Here is a 20,708-nt window from a genome sequence, read left to right as displayed (position 1 = left end):
GCTTTTTGGTAGTATTGCTGGCGCTTTCTGTCGTGGTGCATTTAAACTACAGCATCTGGAGCTGTAGGTGTTTGTTCCTTTTACTAAATGCTTTTAGCCGCTTTGGATAACTGTCGATGTTTTCAGCTTTCGTATTAACGAACCAAAGCGTCTGTTGGAAAGCAGAGATGCTGCTTTCAGGAAGTGTCCTTGTGTCAGCTGAGTGGAGCTGTCGGCTGGCTGCTGTCTGGGTGGCGTGAGGTTGACTACTGACAAAAACAAAAAAACAAAAACAAATTTGGGGATGTCAGGCAGCGGGTTGGTGTGGATTTGTTCACAGTAATGCTTGAGTGTCACTCCGACCATCTGGTGAGTTTAACTGACAACAATGAGTGAATGGCAACACCAGTGTCTAAGCTAGCATACTTGCTAACATGTTGGCGCAAATACAGTGAACACCGGGCTGAGATGGCGAACTCAAGTCTTAACATTTATCATAGCTTGAAACATGCGGGCATTTAACATCGCCACACTGTGCTCATTTTTATTTTTAAAGCTTTGGACGTCCTTGTAATTTGACAGAAACGTTACCACCAGTGTCCGCAGACTGGTCTCGTGATGCAGACTGCCATTAGTCCGTCGATCGAATAGCCCCTTTTAGTTGATCTGAAGCAAACTAATCAGTATATCTGTGCTAAAATAAAACTAAACTAACCGTCTAGCTCATGTTAACGTCAGCCAGCGTACAGGGTAGCGATATTTAATTAACGTTGCATAAACGCTAAGGATGGGCAATAAGCAGAACTTGAGATTTTATGGTTTGTTGACTTTAGTTAACTAACGTAGTAACTGTTAATACTTGAGGTTTATGTTGTCAACAGTTTCGTTTTCAACTGCGACCGTCATTCATTCCTCCGTGGTCAGGTGAGTCGCACGCGAAATTGAAGTGCGTCTATAAATCATGTTTATGTTTTACGCTACGTGTTGGGAAACACGTTAACTACGTCCAGTTTTCAAAATAAGACATTTGTGAAGGATATATGAAAATGAATATGGACAAACGCAATTAATTAAACTATACGCGCAGAACTTTTAAGCCTGGTTATACATCTTATTCTTTCTCAAATATAAAAAGTTCTGACAGTAACTGATATTTATATGGTCCGGAAGAGTTGGACTATAACCTCACAAGCAATCAAGCTTTTTTACAATATCAGTTTAGGAAACATTTCAAAATAAAATGTATTTGCATAAGAAAATAGATTTTATTGTGCAATTTGAGGTTGCACATAAAACACTTTGGTCCATAAGTTCTCACAGGGAAGGATGTTTTCTCTTCTAGGAGAGTCAGACTACAACCTCACAAAGAATGAAGTATTTTTACTGTACCATATTGGGTACATTTAATATTGTAAATACACATGGTTTAATCTTCCCAGCATTGTGTAAATAAATGTTATTTACACAATAAAGCATGTAGAGCTGTAGCCTAACTATAATCATTAGTCTGTCTGCAGAATTAATTTGCAACTGTTTTGATAATCAAATGAACATTGGTCAGGTTTAAATAAAATTGTAAAATACTGGATTCTGAAATGTAAGGTTTTGATTGTTTTCTTTGTCACATATAGTGAAATAAATATCTTTCAATTTTTGGACTTGCAGTCTCACAAAGTTACAGTATAGTGCTAACAAACAGAGTGACTGAGGTCACAGTTGACTGTCATTTGTCACCTTCTTCTGATGTTCTTGTGTCAACTACTTTAATATTACTCAGTAGCAGTCATCCCTTGCTACTGAGAAGCAGTAGCAGGGGATGACTATGTTTCAGGAGGTAGGGTGGGTCATGGCCTACCTGTAGGGTCAGAGGCTAGATCCCCAGCTTTTCAAATCTACATGCCCTCAAGCAAGATGTTGAACCCCAAGTTGCCCCTGGGATATCTGTGTACGTGATTGGGAAATAGTGTAAAGCACTGAGTGTGCATCCATGTGTAGAGAAGTGCTATATAAGTATAAGATTTATTGTTAAACATTTTTTTGACACATTTTCTAGCATTTTCACTGAAATGTTTCTCCCTGCAGTACATGGTTACGCTAATGATCTGCACCTTTAGCTTTGATTCTGCTTTTTTGTAGGTTCAAGTAAGACTGCAACATGTGAATCAAAGCCAAACTACAGTGGGTTGTTTTTCTCTGGGAGTATTAACTGACAGCTCCAGGACAAAGACTTTTGAACACTAGATATGATACACTATAGAATATCCATACACCAGAGCCTAAAACTGAATTGTTTACGCATGTGTGAAGTAATAAATTCATTCTGAGACACCTGTTTCTTCTTCATGTTGGTAATAACTGGCAATGTTGGTAAACCTTGCTAAATTAAAAATATCAATGACTGTTTGTTTCACACTTAACTGTTGCGCGATTAAAGCCTTACAAAAGGGGGCTTTCACTAGGCTCGTGACAGTGTAAAGTGGAGGCATCGCTGGTCAATTTGAGAGGGTAGGTACTCTACTGATAATCATATGATGCCACATGGCTGAGGGCAGTGGTATGCAAGGAAGAAGTGGTGACAACATACTCACAGTCTTGTTTTTGTACTTTCTCTCAGTTGTGGAGGATCACCAGTGAAAATGCCACTGATGCCAGTTGTCCCAGAGAGCCACAGTCATGTACTGGCAGAGTTCGACTGCCTCGATCCACTTCTGTCCGCGCTACGCTTGGACTCTAGCAGACTCAAGGTAGGGTTCGCCATCACATACCTGAGTCAGTATCATAGTTAAAACAAGTGTAGGAGATTTGTAGTAGCCTTTTAAAAAATCTTCAGTTTGTTTGAAGTCAACAACGGTTTATGGATATGTATCCTGAAAACTTTGTAATGACCAAATGTAGATAAAATTTTTTGCAGCCACATTGGAAGGAAGGTGAATACAGGAAACTCTGTCTGGATGTGATTCTTTTGTGTTACAGTGTACCTGTTTGGCAGCATCAAAGAAGTGGCTTGCATTAGGAACATCAGCAGGAGGGTTGCACCTGATTCAGCGAGAGGGCTGGAAACAAAGGCTGATACTAACTCACAAGGTAAATTACTTGACTGAGTACCTATTGTGCAGCTACCGGAAATACTCTTTTCGAGTCATGCATGGGGGTAGACCCTGCCGGAGGCAGAACATGGTGCAGTTATGTAGCCAGTTGTAATCTGGTCATAAACAACAGAGTCTCTTGCTGTACCTTAAATTTGTGTGACGATTCTGATGCTAGTTCTTAACGACAGAAGCTCCCGAATCCCGTCGTGTCTCTAGTTGTAAGTGATCGTTTTTCTTCACCATCGGATGTTATTCTTACAGTTTCACGCCAGTCACATGACAGAACATAATCAACACGCCTATTGTGAATACACCGTAAATACTCCAGAATATGTGTATGTATTGTCACATAGATGACTCTGGCTCACCCAGACATTACGCTGACTTTGTACCAGGGAGCTGGCGGGGTAAAGTCTGCTAATGGTCCGGGTCGACTGACTCGGACATTTACATCCTGGCATACAGCTCCTCTGGGTTATGTCTAGATAATTTCAAGGTTCCAGTGCATGTCTGAAAAGGGCTTATATTTGTGTCATATTTGTGACGTACAAATTGTTTCTTTATATTCTTCTCAACTTATAACCCAATTTGGACTCTTTCTTATTCAGGAGGGATCTATTATTGAAGTGGCGTGTTGCCCTCATGATGAAGACTTCATTGCTGTCGCAACAAGGTTAGTCTATCCCTGTGTTTCTTAGAAATGTTTGTACATCTCTAAGTAAAATTCACCCCTCTGCCACCCTCCTCTTTTTCTTTCCTACATATACAGTATGTCTGTCTTAGTTTTGTTACCTGTGTTGTTCATGGTGTTTGCTGTGTTTATCTCTCTTTCAGTCAGGGTCTGGTGGTGGTGTGGGAGTTGCAGCTGGAGCGGCGAGGACGTCCAGAGCGAGTTGGTGTGTCCTGGGAGCACAGAGGTCAGGCCATCACTGCACTCTGCTGGGACACCAGCACGCTCAGAGTTTTTGTTGGGGACTCAGTAGGCAAGGTGTCCTTTCTCCGTGCAGGATCCTCCAAGCTGGGGAAGGTATTGTCTGCCAATCAACAGCATCAAAAAGATGCTCGTTTGATTACTCATTAGTAATGTACTTAAACTAAATGAGGCTTTTAAGTTCAGGCATGATGTAGTTGATGCATTTGTGGTTTTGTAAGGTTTCAGAATGTAATGGACTCGTAGATGATTCTGTTTTTGTCCTTTTGTCTAGGGGTCAGCATTTGTTATGTTTCCTGTTCAGACGGTCACCACTGTAGATTCCAGGGTGGTTCAGCTTGGGTACCAAGACGGCCACCTGCTGGTGTCTTCTCTCAGCCGCTGCTACCTCTGTGACACAGAGAAGTGAGTACCAGCATGTCTTTAAAGAGAGCAACTCTCAGTGGCCCCACGTTAATGCCCTTATATTAATAAATACAGTATTTTCCCTATGTCCTTGAGACATGATAATTCCATGTAATTGTGTTAGTTTTTTGGTGATATATATAAAAGGCTATTCTTCACTCAATACTGAATTTGGCATCTGGTTCGTGCTCAATTCAATTTGTGTAAAAGTTCAAAAGTTGCAACTAATGTCTCTTATGTAAAGTGTTTATTCTCAGTATCACCATAATATTTCAAGAATAAGCAGGAATAGAACATGGATAGATAAATTTTATTTAGATTCGATTTTAACCATTACAAATCATGCTGCTGAGTAGGGCTGTCCCCAATGGGACAGTGTCCCACACTCAGTTCACTGTGATTATTCAGTGGTGTTTCAGAGTGATACCTCTTTACCTTATAAATGATCTTCGGCCAACAGCAGTCTGTGTCCACTGGCTGTGGTGAAGTCACAAACCCGACAACAGCACACTCTCATTTTGTCCTGTCTTCAATTTAAGTCATGGAGGTAGTGTTAGTTAGTTACTGCTAAAGTCACCCAACTCGTTATCATTTTAACCAGAAATGGTGAATATCAGAAGACGCTCCTACCTGAACGATTTCCACCTTGGGGGGGACAAATATTTGAATGCTTGGATAATCGGGTCCAGCCCTACTGCTGAGTATATGGCCATTTTTTATGAGTTTCAGATGAGTTGTTCAGTTTTGCCAAAATGTTCTAGAAAATCTCTTTTCTTTATGTTGGACATCTGTCAGCAGAGGTGTGTTTCTCTCTCTCTCTGCCTTCAGGGAGAAGTTTTGGCGTGTTGGAAATAAGGAGCGTGATGGAGCGTATGGAGCTTGTTTTTTCCCTCAAAACAAGGACAGATTATTAGCAGGTCAGCCCCCGCTGCTGTTCTGTGCCCGGCCGGGGTCTCGGATATGGGAGGCCAGTTTTAATGGCGAGGTTCTGAGCACGCATCAGTTGAAACTGCTACTGGCCTGTCCTCCTCTTCCACTCATCACTTACAGGTACTGTTTGTTTCTGCTTCTATGTTGTCTTCTGTAAAAGGTCAAACTCATAATTTGTCTTTTGTCCTATAATTGGTCTTTTCTTCCCTGCAGGAATGAGCCAAATTACAGTCTAGCACAGAGGAGTCCCCAGTCACTTGCCTTTCCTAAACTGCTTTATCTGGGGTAAAGTTATCATCTTTTATATATTTTATCATCTTTGTCTTTATCTGTATTCTCTGTATCTTTATTACTGCAAACAAAACTCATATATGTTAATTCCATCAGGCATCACTGTTAAAAAAAACATTTTAGACGAGCCCGTCACTTGACTAAGTCTACACCTCGTTTATTTGTGCAGAGACCACAACTTGCTGACATGGACTGATTCAGCCATTTATATCTTCACACCTCAGAATGGACAAGTGCTCCTGTGGACTGAAGTCAAAGGTGCGTTTGCTGCTTTGTCTCAAAAAATCTAAAGCAGAATAGCTGAGCATTTTATGAACATTTTGTTAATAAACACACTCTTTAATCCTTTTCCCAAAATATAATTCTTTGAGCTGTAAAGTTGATTCCATGTTATTGTGTGTATGGAATTTTAATGGGAATTGTCTAATTTTGTACAATTGCAATGTTCATATTTGCTTGTTAATGCCCAATGGGGCAGCCATGTTGTTTTTGTGGCCTTCACTGTCACTACGGAAAAAAGGCATCTGCTTCACTTGGTATTGACATGAAAAGTGGCTGCACATAAGCTTGTTCCATACATTAACTGAATGAAATAAAAAAAAAAACAATTAAATGCTATTAAATGTCTTTTATGTCTTTTAATGTCATATTCTGTCAAAATGATGGGCAATGAGAAAGTCTGTCGTGACCTCTGCTATTAACATTAATATTAACCATGATAATTATCATCACATAACCTTCTGTTCCTTTCTTGTTGTTAATTGATCCAAACCTGTTTTCTTTTTTGTAGATGTGGTTGACATCGCAGTCTACCGCAGTGAGCTCTTCTGTCTTCACAGCAGCGGACATCTGTCCCACCTGGCCCTGTTACCTGCCGAGCGCTGTGTTGAGCGTTTGCTGCGCAGGGAGTCCTGGCCGCTGGCTGCTGCAGTCTGCTGTATGTTTCAGCACACTGTCACCACCAGCAAGGTGAGGTGGCTGCCACTGCCATGCTGATTGGCCTTGTCCCTTGTATCTTAGATTCCAGTCTTATCTGGACTAAGCTGTTCATTTGGATTCTTGACTTTCTTTGTGACTAAGGATAAAACAGAGATTCTGTTTCTAATAGTCAGAGTATCAGCTTATGTATGTGTCTCAACTGTGTTGAACTTAGGTGTTGGTGGATTCTTAAATTAAAGTTTAATCTCTTAATTTAGGCCAGGAAATATATTCCCATCGACCGCCTTGAACATCTCAGGTCCCAGCTCAGTTCCACCACACACCTGGACCTGATTGGCCAGCTGGAGGAAGTCATTAGTAAACTCGAGCCTCCGGACTCAGCCTCCAGCAGCCGCAGAAGCAGTATCTCCTCACATGTGAGTTAAAATAACTTTCTCTGTACACTATAAGGTGTTTAACAGCAGTAATGTCTTTTTTTCAATGAGTTGCTGTCAAACCTGGTTCTGGATGTAACAGATGAGTATACTGATAATCTTATTCTTCTTCACCAGGAGAGCTTCAACATCCTGGACTGTGGAATCTACCGAGTGATCAGCCGCAGAGGAAGCCAGTCAGACGAGGAGACGAGCTCCATCATCACTCAGTCCGCGTCGGAGGAGGAGCGACTCAAGGAGTTCAGTTTTGTGCAGGAGGAAGATCAGGTGGATCACGGTAAGAGTCAGCTTTATCCATTTTGATCAAGTAACGTGTGTTATTGTATTCTTCATAGCTTCTTCTTATGTACCTATATGTTTTGTTTAATCTATACAGTCTGGCACAAATGAGAATAAAGACAACCTGGAAGAACCCCTATTTAGGCTTTATTGCCTCCACATGACTAGTGAAATTTAGTAGGGTTGCAATGGTATGAGATTCTCACGGTATGATAACCATCTCAGAAAATATCATGGCTTCACGGTATACAGTATTACACAATTACTAGTATTATCAGGTACAACGACCCTTAGACTTCAGTCATGTGATGGACACTTGTTGTGCAGGACGGACCCAGAGGTCATGGTGTTTTCATTCACTTTCTGTAAGACCTGGAAAAGTATCAGCAGAACAAATGAAACTAAAAACATTTAAATTGGCCTCACTAGTGCTCAAAAAATGACCACAGCAAACCAGAAGCATACACAGAAGTAACTCACTCACACACACTTTATTATTTCTTTCTTCTCACTTACGTCTCTCTCTCTCTGTCATCTCTGTCCTCTTTGTATGTGAAGCAGGAGCAAACTCATTTTCTGCCTCTTCTGAGTTCAATATAAAAAAAGAGTGAAGTTATTTTCAGCTTTATATGAACAAGTCTATTAAAATGCTTGAATAGCTGTAATTTAAAACACTTAATGGGACAAATGCCAAACAGGATGTTTGGAACATTTTGGATTATTTATAGCTGCTGGAAGCTTCATCAGTATAAACCTGACTGATAATAATTTGACTCTGCCTTATCTCAATCATAACTACCTGTTTCTAATACCTTTGTGTGTGTTTGCTACAATACTACAACAGCTGTGTTTCTGACTTGATTTAAAGAATAAATGAAATCATACAATAATATCATACAACATGTCGCTATGCTGTATCACTGGATTTGCTGTGACAGCTGAATGATGAGCCTGATGGCTGATATGCTTTTCAAAAATAATCTTTACCTTGTTAATACTGGGTTTCTTGTCTGTTCCATTGTATTCCACACACATCCCCCTTTTTTTTTTTTTTTTTTTTTTTTTTGTGCAGTATTTATTTTACGTTCTCTCTATAGTGGTGTCTGGCATCTTTGCACCATCTGCTTTCATTCTGCGCTCTCCCTGTCATCATGTCCCTCCAGTACTCCATCCATCTGTGTTTTTCCTCTGGCTCTTGCCCACATCTTTATTCAGATCCACAGAGCGGTGAGCGTTTGGAGGCTGAGCGATCTGAGCAAGGCCTGCAGTTCCACCTCCCACTCTCATTCCGCCCCAAACCCCCTCGCATCGCTCTGCAGGCCGTCAAAGACAGGTGAACATCTGGGGAAATAAACGACATCTTGAAATAGAATAATGTGTCGTAGCAGCTCATGCCTTAGAGATACTCAGTATGTATGTAGCTTTGAGCTTTTGAGTTATATCTGAACACTGATGAAACTCTTTGTGGTTTGTACTACTTTTTTTTTCTTATGAGGATTGAAACTCCTACACTGACCTATTATTCAAGTGCAGCTGTGCTTTTGGACAGCTTACTTCCCCTTTCCACTGAAGAGCCACATCTAGTTTTTCAAATTTAACATAACGTGTAGGAACGTGTTGTTTTTAAGCATCACACTCATTTTGCCATCTTTCACAATTCTGAGTTTTGCTGTTTGTAGTTTTGTTGGACTTTTTGTTTCTTAAATTGTAAGACCATCAAAAGTGAATTTACTAGTATTTAATTCAGTGTTCTTTTCTTCAGTGTTTCTAGTTTTGTTAAGAAGACAACAGAGAAGCTCAACACCCTCCAGATGAACTCTGAGATTTGGCAGCGACCAGAATTCAGAGAGTGCGGACAGGCTGAAATGTCATCCACCGCAGCTCCATACTCAGAAGAAATGGAAACTGAGTAAGTCCAGACCGGTAAAAGTGTACTCAACCCGAATTTTCCTGAGAATAAATTCTGTAATAACATATAGACAAAGTTTTAAGAGAAATCCAGAGCTCATACCTTTTACCTTAGTTGTGAATAGAGCATTAAAGGTAAAATCAGTGAGCTATATTTGTTGTCACAGAGTTTATGTTGAAATGCCTAACACCACCAAGGCTGACATGCAGGAACTTCGATCAGCAACAGAGCGAGCTATGTAAGTACAGCACTCCGCTGGAATCCCACCTGCTCATTTTCACAACCCTTTCTTTTTCAAATTTGTAATAGTAATTATATTATGGTATTTAAACAATAAAAATGTTTTCCAACATCAGCTCCCAGAGCCAAGATCCACTGATACTACTGGATCCAGTCAGCTTGGGAGAAACCCTGCTGGAGTGGCTGTCGGTGCTGGAGCGAATCCTCGGCCCTGCAGAGCTCAGCTCAGCTGCTGTGACTGATTCAAACTTGGCTGGATCAGGAGAGGAGAGAGGGGAGAGCGATTATCTAAATTCCTGCTCAGATCAACAAGAGGAATCTTCCTGCTCATCAAGAGAACCAGCAGAGGGTGATACAGAGGACAAGAAGGGAGAGTCTCCTGAGTTCAGAGAAGAAGAGGACCAGCATTATTCCATTAAGACTGAGCCTAAACTCTCAAATGAAAGCCCACCAGAGCCTGTGCGAGTGTTGTCCCCCAAACCTGTACCATCAGATCTCCTGGCTAATCTCACCCAGTTGGCCACACTATACGCAGAGCTGAGCTGCTTTCAAAACCCAGTGGATGAAAAAGCATTGCGCTGCACAACCTTCCTGCACCGCTACTTCTTTTTGCTGGACCAAGAACGCATGAGAAGAACGTGTCTGCTGTGTTACCAGGAGCAGCCGCAGGTGCAGAGCTCCTTCACTGAGGCCATGCTAGGTCAGAAGCTTCTCCTGAATCATGAACCTTTACTGTTTTAACCTTTTTTCCATGTTGTATTTTCAGATTTCAAATTTAGCAAATAACAACAGAACAAACATTTAAAGAAACTATAAAGAGAAAACATATCTAGAAAAGACACAAAAATAAATGGAGCTGAACTGGAGAAGAAAATTAACTTAAAAATTTGCAGATTTATAAAAAGAAAAAGAAAAGGAAAATTAGAATTGCATCAGCATAGCCTGAGTGAAACTATATTAATTTTTATTTCACAATTCATACCCCGACCTCATCTGGTACCTCCACATTTAAATAAAAGGCCTATGGAACTCTGATGCTCTCATAGTTAAAGTTCTAAAGTTTTTGAAAATCTGATTTTTGTCTTTCTTCATAGAGCTCACTCAGTCCAGTAAGATGGTGGAGGTTATTCAGAGAGGTGATTTGCTGAGATCACTGCGCAGTCTGAGAGAGCTGCAGCCCTGGAGTGCACCTCTTCTCCTCGCTCACCTGCACAGGTCAGTACCTGGATTGCTCTCCAGCACCATCCACACATAATATTAAAACTGTAAAGAATCTTATGCAGTCGATTCTTATTAACTAGGCTGTATGAGAAGCATGGGGAAGCAGCAGTACGCTCATTTTCCCAGTTCTATCCTACCATAACTCCTGCTGATGTGATGACCATGGCTCAGCAAAGCCACTTCCTGGCATATCTGGATAATCTGGTCCAGTCGCAAACTGAGGAGCACAGGTACATCCTCAGTTTTATCTGAAAAAAGAAAAGAAATATATTATTTGGTCCACAAATCTTACATTCATTTCTTTTGATAGGTTGGCGTTTTTGCAGTCCCTTCTTGAACCTGAATCTCTGCGACAGGATTGGTTGGAACTGGCACTTACCCATGATGCTCCTCAACACTCTGACACCATAGACCCTGATGGACAGCCTAGGTCCAGTTCTGTTAGTGTGTGAAAAATACAAAACAACATTTCTGTTTCTTTAGGTATCACTGAACCTGATGTATGCAGGTGTGGAACATATACAAATAATATTTTATCTATCTAACCTTTACTCAGAGGCCTAGTGAGGTGTAGGTGTGTGTGTGTGTGTGTGTGTACAAATTTCAAGCTAGACATCAAATAAAACAACTAAAAACTAACATACAAATCTGGATAGATGTGAAATGATCTGGTATCACAGGAACACTTTGCTACCAGAGTATGTTTAGGCCACCACATGGCCAAGAACCTGAAATGAGAGTGTGAGAATAATTTTAACTGTGAGTTCATGCGACTCCTGTCACAGGTGGCATTCACATTGTTTCAGCTGGGGTTATGGACGCCTTCTGTCTCTGCTGATTCGTCTTCCTGCAGACTTGGTGTCCAAGCAGAAGATGGCAGAGACCTGCCACAATCACGGGTACCTTAAATTTTTAGTCTATAAAGAACTGTCGATCTTTTGCTGTTGATGGCACCTTTTGGTAGCGAGTTTACAGTGTCGCCTGTCGCCTTTTGTGTACAACGTGCATATACAGGTACTGGATGGGCTACCTGTACCTCTGCTGTGAGCTGCAGCGTCGAACAGAAGCGTTCTCCACCATTTGTCAGCTGGATGACATCAGCCTTTTGGAGGAACCAGATGGTAAAGCTGTTTTTCAGAATCTTTTCCTTTGGTTCTTTCAGACACAAGGAAAATCATGTGGCAACCACCCCCATTAAAAACCAACAGGTTAAATGCACTCTAAAGCACAAAGTTTGACTTTAAAGACAGAAAGCAACACTCATACTTATGTCTATCCTGGCTCTGTTATTTTCTAGGTGTAGAGCCACAGACCCTGGATGAGTGGAAGCTCTTGATTCAGATGTCTCAGCGGTACAGCAGCGGGGTAGACTCAGAGCAAGTCGGGGGTGTGAATGGTGGCAGCCGGTCCAGTGGCTCAGCAGACTGTGGAGGGAAGATCAACCCGGAGAGCCTGACCCTGAGGGTGGCCCGGATGGCCGGGCCTGACCAAGCTCTGGCTATGCTAGAGGAGTGTCGGGTGCAGCTGGACCTTTCCCCTCATTCCAAACTGGTCTGTGAGCTTCTGAGAGTCACTGAGAAGAGGCAGAGGTGGGTCCTGGTGCCAGTTAGCAGTCACTTTTAAGTACACAAGAACAGGAAGCAGTTCAGAGGTTGAGACAACAGTAAAAATCAGCTGGGTTCCTTGTGGCTCCTGAATAATGTGGGAGATTTTCTAATATAATATGATTCTGTTTATGTTTTTAAGCCTTGACATACTGGTGAAAATGCTGTTTTGCTTCAAAAGTTTTTTTTAATAAGCAGGTATTGAACCAAAATATGTGAATGAAGATGAAGCTGTACAGTACAATGTCTGCTTATTCTGTTACAGGGCAATCATTCAGACGATGCTGGAGCGCTGCGATCGGTTCCTGTGGTCTCAGCACGCCTGACTCCAGACCAGCAGCAGACAGCAGCTTCTATAAGCCAAACACATTCTCTAACACTGTATGTATGTAAGTCTCCTCTCCAGTTGCTGGGACTGAATTTATGCACTGGTATATCTGTCAGACCTTCCCAGTTTTTTTGTCCAGTATCATCTCTTCGTTACTTTTACTTGCCAGTTTTAACAACATTCAGGGGTAAGTACATGGTGTTATCACATTACTTTTTTAATGAGTCAGGTCAAGCATGCACAGATAATCAAACACTTCATGTAATGTATGACAACATTTGAACGCTCAGTAATAACTGTGAAATATTCTAACCAGATAATATGTGAATAAAACTGTCAGCATGAAAGGTCCTGATGTTTCTGTTGTTTTGTTTTTAATAGAACAAAGGTTCTGGTCAGCACAATCATGGCCAGGCCTGGATTTTCTTTAAGTGAATCTGTAAAAGTTCACGTGAACAACAGAAGACGTGAGTGTCTGTAACCAACATGTACTGTAGAATAATCAGTGATTCAAGCTCAGTACTGAGGAGCTGCTGCTTTATATGCTCATGTTCAAGTTAGTTTATAAAACCCACTGTGAATATTTTGGTTCCTGGAGAGGTGGACTTGAAAACATTAGGGGAGGGGCAAGTGAGGGAAAATGTCTTATTGTGATTTGGGTGAAATGCGCATTTAATGTTGCATATTTTGGTTTTGTATTTTCATCAAAGGTTCCCCTTTTTTTTTTTTTACAAAGAGTTCAAAGAACATCAAGAGCGCAAAGTAGATGATTGGTAATGTGGGTCAACAGAGAGAACATTAATAAGAACCTAATGAAATGGGACTGACTCACTTGATGGTATCACACACCTGGATCATCAAAGGGAAGCGAGCGGGAAGAGGGAAGTCCTGGTGCTCAAGTTGTAGCCGCTGTAAAGGCTCATACTGGACATGTCACAATCTCTACAGTGACTTAACTGAGATCTTTCAGTCTCATTCTTCGTGCTTTATCATTTTCAATCTCGTTCTTCATTTTTTTCCCCACCTGTGTCTTTGTTTCCCTCATCTTCCGGCTCGCCCACCTGTCTGTGTCACGGGCACAGGGATGATCAGGTTGAATTGGCACAGACACACTTTTAATAAAAACAGTCCCAGAAATCGGAATGCATCATTATGAAATTCTGTTTGGCTAATAAAAATAATCTCTTTTCAGTCGGCTACGGTGTGACATCCAATACTGAAACCACTTGAATTTAACTGTTGCCACAAAGATGCATTTCCTGATGTGTGGAAGGACGAGTAGAATTGTTTAATTAATTTGAAATGATGATTTGACAGAAGGTTTTCATCATGAGTGAGAGGACAGAATTTGATTTGAAAGGTTATTAGGTCGAGCCAGTGAGTGATGTTGCTGTCCTGTCACCAGAAGGACTGATAAGGGGATTCTGCACATACCTGCTGACAGCGTATAAATGGCAGCATCGATGCTCGAGCTACCACACACACCTGTTGGCTTTCAAGATGAGTAAAGCTTAGCACAGTATAAGATATTATGTGCATGATTTAATTTTTAAAACGGAATCTGGGCAAACTGAATTGTTTCAACATTCTGGATGGACGCAGCACTCATGGTGAGTTTGTGTTTTTTCCCTGCTTGTTTGTTCAAATGAATTTTGTAGAATATTGCACCACATTTCTTGAGATACTCTATTGTTCTTTGGTTATAGGTTCCCCTCTCTCTGACTGGACTGGCTTTTGTCCTACTCTCCCTCCCTGAGCATGCTTCATTGAACAGAGTATTTGACAACACATCAGGTAGGATTTCTGCCTGATTATTACTAAAAAGAGCAGATACTGATGAATCCTTCCTAGTTGGACCTCTGCTTTCCTTTATGGTAATTTCAGGGACTGTGTATCCAGGGTCTGTATTTGTGAAGGAGGCTCTTCGGAGGGCAGTTGAGCTTACTGATGCTGCTTATGCCCACACAAATGAAAGGTAAAAATGGCCATATTTCAGAGCCAGCTGAACCACTGCAAAGCATAAATTATCACTGTTCTACTTTAAGGCACTGTGTTGACACTAAAACTTGAAGCTCTTCATGTTTCAGAGATAAGAAGTCTCTCTCTGAAGGTGCTCTGAGACCCAGTGACCTGCTGGCTCAGTTTAAACAAAGCGGAGCCAGAACCAGGACTCAAATCCAGGCTGCAGAACTGCTGGACAACACAGTGGAGCTGATCAGAGAGATGGTCTACACTCACAGTATGGTGCAGCCCAACCCTCACGGTATTGGACAGCATGTGACAACACACAGATGTTTCTGATCCTGTATGTCAAATAGTTGTTTCCACATAATCCAGGTATTTGATGAATTACTCTAGTACTTCTCTTACATGCCAGGCTTCCATTACATTGGCTTAGCATTGTTTTCAACACATTCACCATACTTTCTCCTCATACAATGCATCATGCATGTTCTCTGATCCACTGACCAAAAGCTGTTAACTGGAAATCCAGTCTGAAAACACAGAGGCTTTATACCTACACTGTACTATTGTACTTTATGAAACCACTTTCCACTTTCCAGCCAGACAAGCTACAGTACAAACAAGTCAAACGCTTGTATGTATAGATTTGTGATTTATGTTAGTTTGTTCTTTGATTTGCTTACTGGTTTTCTGACACGACTGTACCAAATGATCTACATCTCTCACATCCAGCAGATTCATGCTAATATTGAAGCTATTTGTATAACTAAGGTTTTGGTGTTCTTACTGTGTTTTTCTAAAGAGCTTCTGAGTGAAGGGGATGTGGAGAATCTGCTGCAGGTGACGGGCTGCTCTGCTGAGCTGCAGAAACCCAGCTGTCAAAGTGACTGTCTGTCTCACCGCTACAGATCCATCACAGGAGAGTGCAACAACAGGTCTGAGCTGACATGCACACACCAAACAAATCTGGTGACAGAATACTGCTGTCCTTAATATATGTTGTTGTTGTGGTTTTGGTAACTGCTTCTGCCGTGTCCTGCTCAGACAGCATCCCAGATGGGGGGCTGCAAACATCCCATATTCCCGCTGGTTGCCTCCAGAGTACGAGGATGTGTGGGGGGCTCCTAGGGGCTGGGACCTGGAGCACACCTACCACAACATCAGCCTGCCTCCTGTAAGAGTCCAGCAGCAGCACTCTGTCATCGTCTGTCCTGCCCGCTGCAGTAACTCCATCACTCCTCACCTGGTTTGTTGTGCAGGTGCGGCTGGTGTCTCAGGAGGTGCTGTTCACTCACAATGATGACATCTCTCTGGACTCCGGTCTGTCCCACCTGCTGGTGGAGTGGGGTCAGTGGATAGACCATGACATGGTGCTGACACCTCAGAGCCCCAGTACAGCCGCCTTTAGGACCGGAGCTGACTGCACACACACCTGCAGCAAGGACACACCTTGCTTCCCCATACAGGTGCTGCTCTAACTACAGTCATGTTTCCTTATTACACACCCATTACATTGTTGTTTCTTATTGTCTGCACCTGGGGAGAACCCATGCAGGCACAGGGAAAGCATGCAAACTCCACACACCTCTTGTTGTGAGGTGACAGTGCTAACCACCTCGCCGCATGGAGCCCAAAAATAAATAAATAAAACAAAAAAATTCACTGTATGCCTGAAGTTTGTCAGAGAGCATCTTGACACTCCACTTGACCCTAAACATTGAAGTAGATCTAGTTAACCTGAGAAAACCAGGTGATTCTGAAGGGTTCATCTACTGTATTATTTAAAACAAGAACATTTATTTTCCATTTAGTATCAGTGACAACAGAAAACCTCATCTTCCCAGATCCCTCTGTCAGATCCTCGTAGTGATGCCCAAAGATGTATGCCTTTCTTCCGCTCTGCTCCAAGCTGTGGTGCTGGAATCCTCCCTCATCGCCACCGGGAGCAGCTGAATGCCATTACCTCCTTTGTAGATGCTAGTATGGTGTATGGCAGCTCCACCAGTCTGGCATCAGCTCTGAGAAATCACTCCTCTCCTCTGGGCTCAATGGCCCTCAACTCCCAGCACTCAGACCACGAGCTGGCCTACATGCCCTTCCTGCCTCGCCAGCAGACTCACCTGGACCCCTGCGGCCCTCGTAACTCCACATCAGGGGCATCAGACAGAACCACACGCCAGGAGAACACTACATCTTGCTTTCAAGCTGGTGAGAACAAAAACGTGGTGAATCACCTGTTCTCTGCTGGCTTCAGTGAAGCAGTCGTTCATGATTAATATTTCACAGGTGATTCAAGAGCCAATGAACATTTTGTTTTTTTCACTCTTTCTGAGAGAGCACAACCGGCTAGTCAAAGAGCTGCACCTGCTCAACCCTCACTGGGGCCCTGACACCCTCTATCAGGAGGCCCGCAAGATCATGGGCGCCATTCACCAGGTATCACCATCTCTTTATGCTCAATTCACCTTCACCTACATGAGCTTTCTCAGCATTCCTGTTTCCTTTACCATTCCAGATCCTAACGTGGGAGCACTACCTGCCAAGAGTCCTCGGTGAACATGCCATGTCCCTTCTGATGCCTCCCTATAAGGGCTATGATCCTGAGGTGGATCCCAGCATTGCTAACGCCTTTGCAACTGCTGCCTTTCGTTTTGCTCACGTCACTGTGCAGCCAGTGGTGGCCAGGCTGGGGCCAGGATACACCACTAACTCCCAGCATCCCCTGCTGCCTCTGCATCATTCACTGTTTGCCTCTTGGAGAGTTGTGCAGGAAGGTAAAGAACAAAGATCTAAGCACTAGTACTTAAGTGACATGTGATTCTTAGTGTCGTTCTTTCTTTCCTGATGTGTCAGGTGGCATAGACCCTGTGCTGCGTGGTATGTTGTTGTCTCCGGCCAAGCTTCAGACTCCAGGTCAGATGATGGTGGAGGAGCTGATAGAGAGGCTGTTTCAGGCACAGGGAGGGATGCCTCTGGACCTCGGGGCCCTCAACCTCCAGAGGGGCCGGGACCACGGCCTGCCAGGTACCAGCTTTCATTCATCTGGCACAGCACGTAGTTACTGTATCACTTTTTAAAGTCCCCTGAATACTGTCAACAGCGTCAGGTCATTGTAAACAAGGACTGTTTTGACAGACTGGATTTGTTTTATTAAGTACTTGTATTTTTCAAGTAAAAAAAAAAAAAAAAGTAGTCAAGTACTTACAAGTACTGTTTAGGTACAACCTCATGAAATGTTGTATTCAACACTCTTCTTTCATTCTCACTTTACCAGATGTATAAATTCTTGGGTCCCTGTTGTCTCATCTCATCAGGGTACAGCTTGTGGCGAAGGTTCTGTGGCCTTTCTGTTCCCAACTCTACATCAGAGCTGGCTGAAATCTTGGGTAACTTCACACTGGCTCGCAAATTCCAGCTTCTTTATGGGACACCACACAACATTGATTTGTGGGTGGGGGCCATCTCTGAGCCTGCTTTGCCTGGAGGCCGAGTCGGACTGCTCCTCTCGTGCCTGATAGCTAAACAGTTCAAATCCCTGAGAGATGGAGACAGGTACAACTAGCTCTTCTGCTGACCATCTGCTGATGTAACAACATGAGTTAACACTGTAAGCATGAGGAGACAGTCAAATCTGTCTTTGTCCTCTGAGGTTTTGGTGGGAGAGGGAAGGGGTGTTCACCAGCACCCAGAGGAGACACCTCCAAGCTGTCTCTCTGTCCCGCATCATTTGTGACAACAGCCACATCACCCTTGTACCCGCTGACCCGTTTTCACGCACTGAGAGGCCTGAAGACATGCTAGCGTGTTCCCACCCACTCATCCCCCACCTCGACCTCAGCCCCTGGAAAGAACCAGACACAGGTGAGGAAGTGAGGACAGAAAAATATGCTGTGTGTTGTCACAAGGCGTGTCTGTTTATCCACTGACCTCTCTTCCAGATCCCATCTGTGGTCCGATACCCAGGATTCAATTTGGCTACTCCCTGCTCTGTGACTCTGTGATTCTGTATCAGTGTCACTCTGGATTCAAGCTGCTGGGGCCTTCATCTGTCAGCTGTGATCCAAACAGCCAGCAGTGGAGCCCTGCACCTCCAACATGTCAAGGTACTGTACATTTTTCAGGTATCTGTACTCTACTTGAGCATTTATTTTTCTGACAACTCTACTTTTACTTCCTACATATTAACAAAAATATCTGTACTTTCTACTCAGATTTTTTCAAATCAGGCTTGTTACTTTTAAAATATTTGTGGGGAATTACTTTTATTTAGCACTTACTGCAAAATGTGCACATTCTTGCAATGGTTAACGGGTTCCTTGTTTGCACTCTGCTAGCTTCTTGTATTTTCATGTAGATGTCACACATACAAAGTCTTGCTTTACTTCAGACACTGTAAAAAGTTATGGTCATTTGAAGCTTTTGGGGCAATGTATACACTGGTCTGATGTTTTGTAATGAAGGAATACATCACCCAGTGCAGCAGTGTGTGTTTAATCATTTTTGAACAACGGCCATCTACAGCACAGATGAATAAGCTATTCCAGGTTGAAGACTGACAGATGTTAACTGGGAGTAGAGTCAGTGTACTGTTGGCTTTAGTCTGTTAATCTGTATCTGTGTTTTTGCCCTTTGACAGATATTAATGAATGTGAAGAACAGAGTTCTCCTTGTCCACAAAACCTGGAGTGCCTCAACAGACCAGGTTCCTTTATTTGCTCAGGTTGGGTGCACTGATTTTACAATTCACATTACTCTAGTGTTTTAACCAATGAAACATTTAAACATATGCAACTTGTCACTACGTCAGTTCTGATCCTTAATATTACTTTGTGTGTGTGTACTGATCCAGAGTCGTCCTCACTGTCCACGGTGTCCATCGTTGCTGCAGTGATAGTAGTGATCAGTGGCATCACTGTGCTGGTGATGATCATGGTCTGTTATCAAAGGTAAGTCACTGAAGATAGCAATTTAACGGACACAATCTGGGCCCAGATCACTGACTGTAAACACTCTCAAAGTCCAAGTTGTTTGTGAGATCTGTGACACAGCAAGAGAGAGCTACTGAAGCTTTAGACAATCAAACAGGCTGGTTCCACTGGGCTTGAATGTACGTATTTTGTTTCAGACTGCCTTAAACTTGAATGTGCACTCACTGGCCACTTTATTAGGTACACCTGTGCAATTGTGTGCAAGTCAAGGCAACACTTCCACCTTCACATGTGTTTATGAAGTTCAAAATGTTTTGGTTTTTTGTAAAATTGTATAAATTCAATTATGTTTAATACTGAGGACATAGTTAAAGGTGGTGTTGTACTGGACTACATTATATTTAGATGTGTCTCTATATTTTTGTCCTCCACAGTTATATACAGTGGGTACGGAAAGTATTCAGACCCTTAAATTTTTCACTCTTTGTTATATTGCAGCCATATGCTAAAATCATTAAGTTCATTTTTTTCCTCATTAATGTACACACAGCACCCCATATTGACAGAAAAACACAGAATTTTTGACATTTTTGCAGATTTATTAAAAAAGAAAAACTGAAATATCACATGGTCATAAGTATTCAGACCCTTTGCTGTGACACTCATATATTTAACTTAGGTGCTGCCCATTTTTTCTGATCATCCCTGAGATGGTTCTACACCTTCATTTGAGTCCAGCGGTGTTTGATTATACTGATTGGACGTGATTAGGAAAGCCACACACCTGTCTATACAGGTATGTGCCAAAAAATTAGAATATCAAGGAAAAGTCCATTTATTTCAATAATTTGTTTCAAAAAGTGAAACTTGTATGTTATATTAGTTCACTGCACACAAAGTGAAATATTTCAAGCCTTTATTTGTTTCAATTTTGATGATTATGGATTAAAGACAAAAAAAACCCAAATCCAGTATTTCACAAAATTAGAATATCATGACAAAGTTCAACATTGTAGGCTCCCTGTGTCCCAATCTAGTCAGCTAATTAATGCAAAACACCTGCAAAGGTTTCCTCAGCCTTGAAATTGTCTCAGTCTGGCTTAGTAGGCTTCAGAATCATGGGGAAGACTGCTGACTTGACGGTTGTGCAGACGACCATCATTGACACCCTCCATAAGGAGGAAAAGTCTCAAAAGGCAATTGCAAAAGAAGCTGGATGCTCACAGAGCGCAGTAT

General features: G+C 42.2%; 2 protein-coding genes across 3 annotated transcripts in view; both read left to right on the top strand.

Annotated features, from left to right (window-relative positions):
- The first annotated feature begins 35 nt into the window (after positions 1–35).
- Positions 36–12,930, top strand: hps5 (HPS5 biogenesis of lysosomal organelles complex 2 subunit 2). Of its 2 annotated transcripts, XM_020623543.1 has the most exons (23): positions 39–348; positions 2,594–2,723; positions 2,953–3,063; positions 3,677–3,741; positions 3,903–4,095; positions 4,274–4,404; positions 5,233–5,454; positions 5,548–5,619; positions 5,795–5,883; positions 6,416–6,594; positions 6,822–6,980; positions 7,116–7,275; positions 8,493–8,610; positions 9,040–9,186; positions 9,353–9,424; positions 9,543–10,126; positions 10,521–10,641; positions 10,728–10,877; positions 10,958–11,077; positions 11,433–11,546; positions 11,662–11,768; positions 11,945–12,236; positions 12,517–12,930. In XM_020623543.1, exons 2-23 carry the CDS (start codon positions 2,616–2,618, stop codon positions 12,575–12,577), a joined length of 3,375 nt encoding a protein of 1,124 aa, XP_020479199.1. In that variant the 5' UTR covers positions 39–348; positions 2,594–2,615; the 3' UTR covers positions 12,578–12,930. The 2 variants fall into 2 exon arrangements, with proteins under 2 accessions (XP_020479205.1, XP_020479199.1); XM_020623549.1 differs by lacking the exons at positions 11,945–12,236; positions 12,517–12,930 and having other exon boundaries at positions 36–348; positions 10,958–11,087; positions 11,662–11,751.
- A 1,241-nt stretch (positions 12,931–14,171) lies between these two features.
- The window catches only part of epx (eosinophil peroxidase), a 7,603-nt gene continuing 1,066 nt past the window's right edge, over positions 14,172–20,708 (top strand). The window contains 17 exon segments of the mRNA XM_020622181.1: positions 14,172–14,189; positions 14,286–14,373; positions 14,464–14,554; positions 14,667–14,842; positions 15,347–15,479; positions 15,589–15,718; positions 15,804–16,010; positions 16,389–16,752; positions 16,831–16,861; positions 16,863–16,980; positions 17,060–17,318; positions 17,398–17,568; positions 17,859–18,096; positions 18,194–18,405; positions 18,483–18,647; positions 19,181–19,264; positions 19,394–19,490. Of these exon segments, the coding sequence (XP_020477837.1) occupies positions 14,172–14,189; positions 14,286–14,373; positions 14,464–14,554; positions 14,667–14,842; positions 15,347–15,479; positions 15,589–15,718; positions 15,804–16,010; positions 16,389–16,752; positions 16,831–16,861; positions 16,863–16,980; positions 17,060–17,318; positions 17,398–17,568; positions 17,859–18,096; positions 18,194–18,405; positions 18,483–18,647; positions 19,181–19,264; positions 19,394–19,490 (2,582 nt within the window).

Source organism: Monopterus albus, unplaced genomic scaffold (genome assembly GCF_001952655.1).
Source record: "Monopterus albus unplaced genomic scaffold, M_albus_1.0 scaffold7.1, whole genome shotgun sequence".
Taxonomy (NCBI): Eukaryota; Metazoa; Chordata; class Actinopteri; order Synbranchiformes; family Synbranchidae; genus Monopterus; species Monopterus albus.
Note: the sequence above shows the minus strand (reverse complement) of the source record. Positions and strands in the feature narration are given on the sequence as shown.

Excerpts from the sequence above, each read along its gene's own strand:
- hps5 (XM_020623543.1), top strand. The coding sequence starts at position 2,616 with ATGCCACTGATGCCAGTTGTCCCAGAGAGCCACAGTCATGTACTGGCA. Across the intron at positions 5,620-5,794 it reads CCTAAACTGCTTTATCTGGG|AGACCACAACTTGCTGACAT; the intron begins GTAAAGTTATCA and ends TTATTTGTGCAG. Across the intron at positions 5,884-6,415 it reads CCTGTGGACTGAAGTCAAAG|ATGTGGTTGACATCGCAGTC; the intron begins GTGCGTTTGCTG and ends TCTTTTTTGTAG.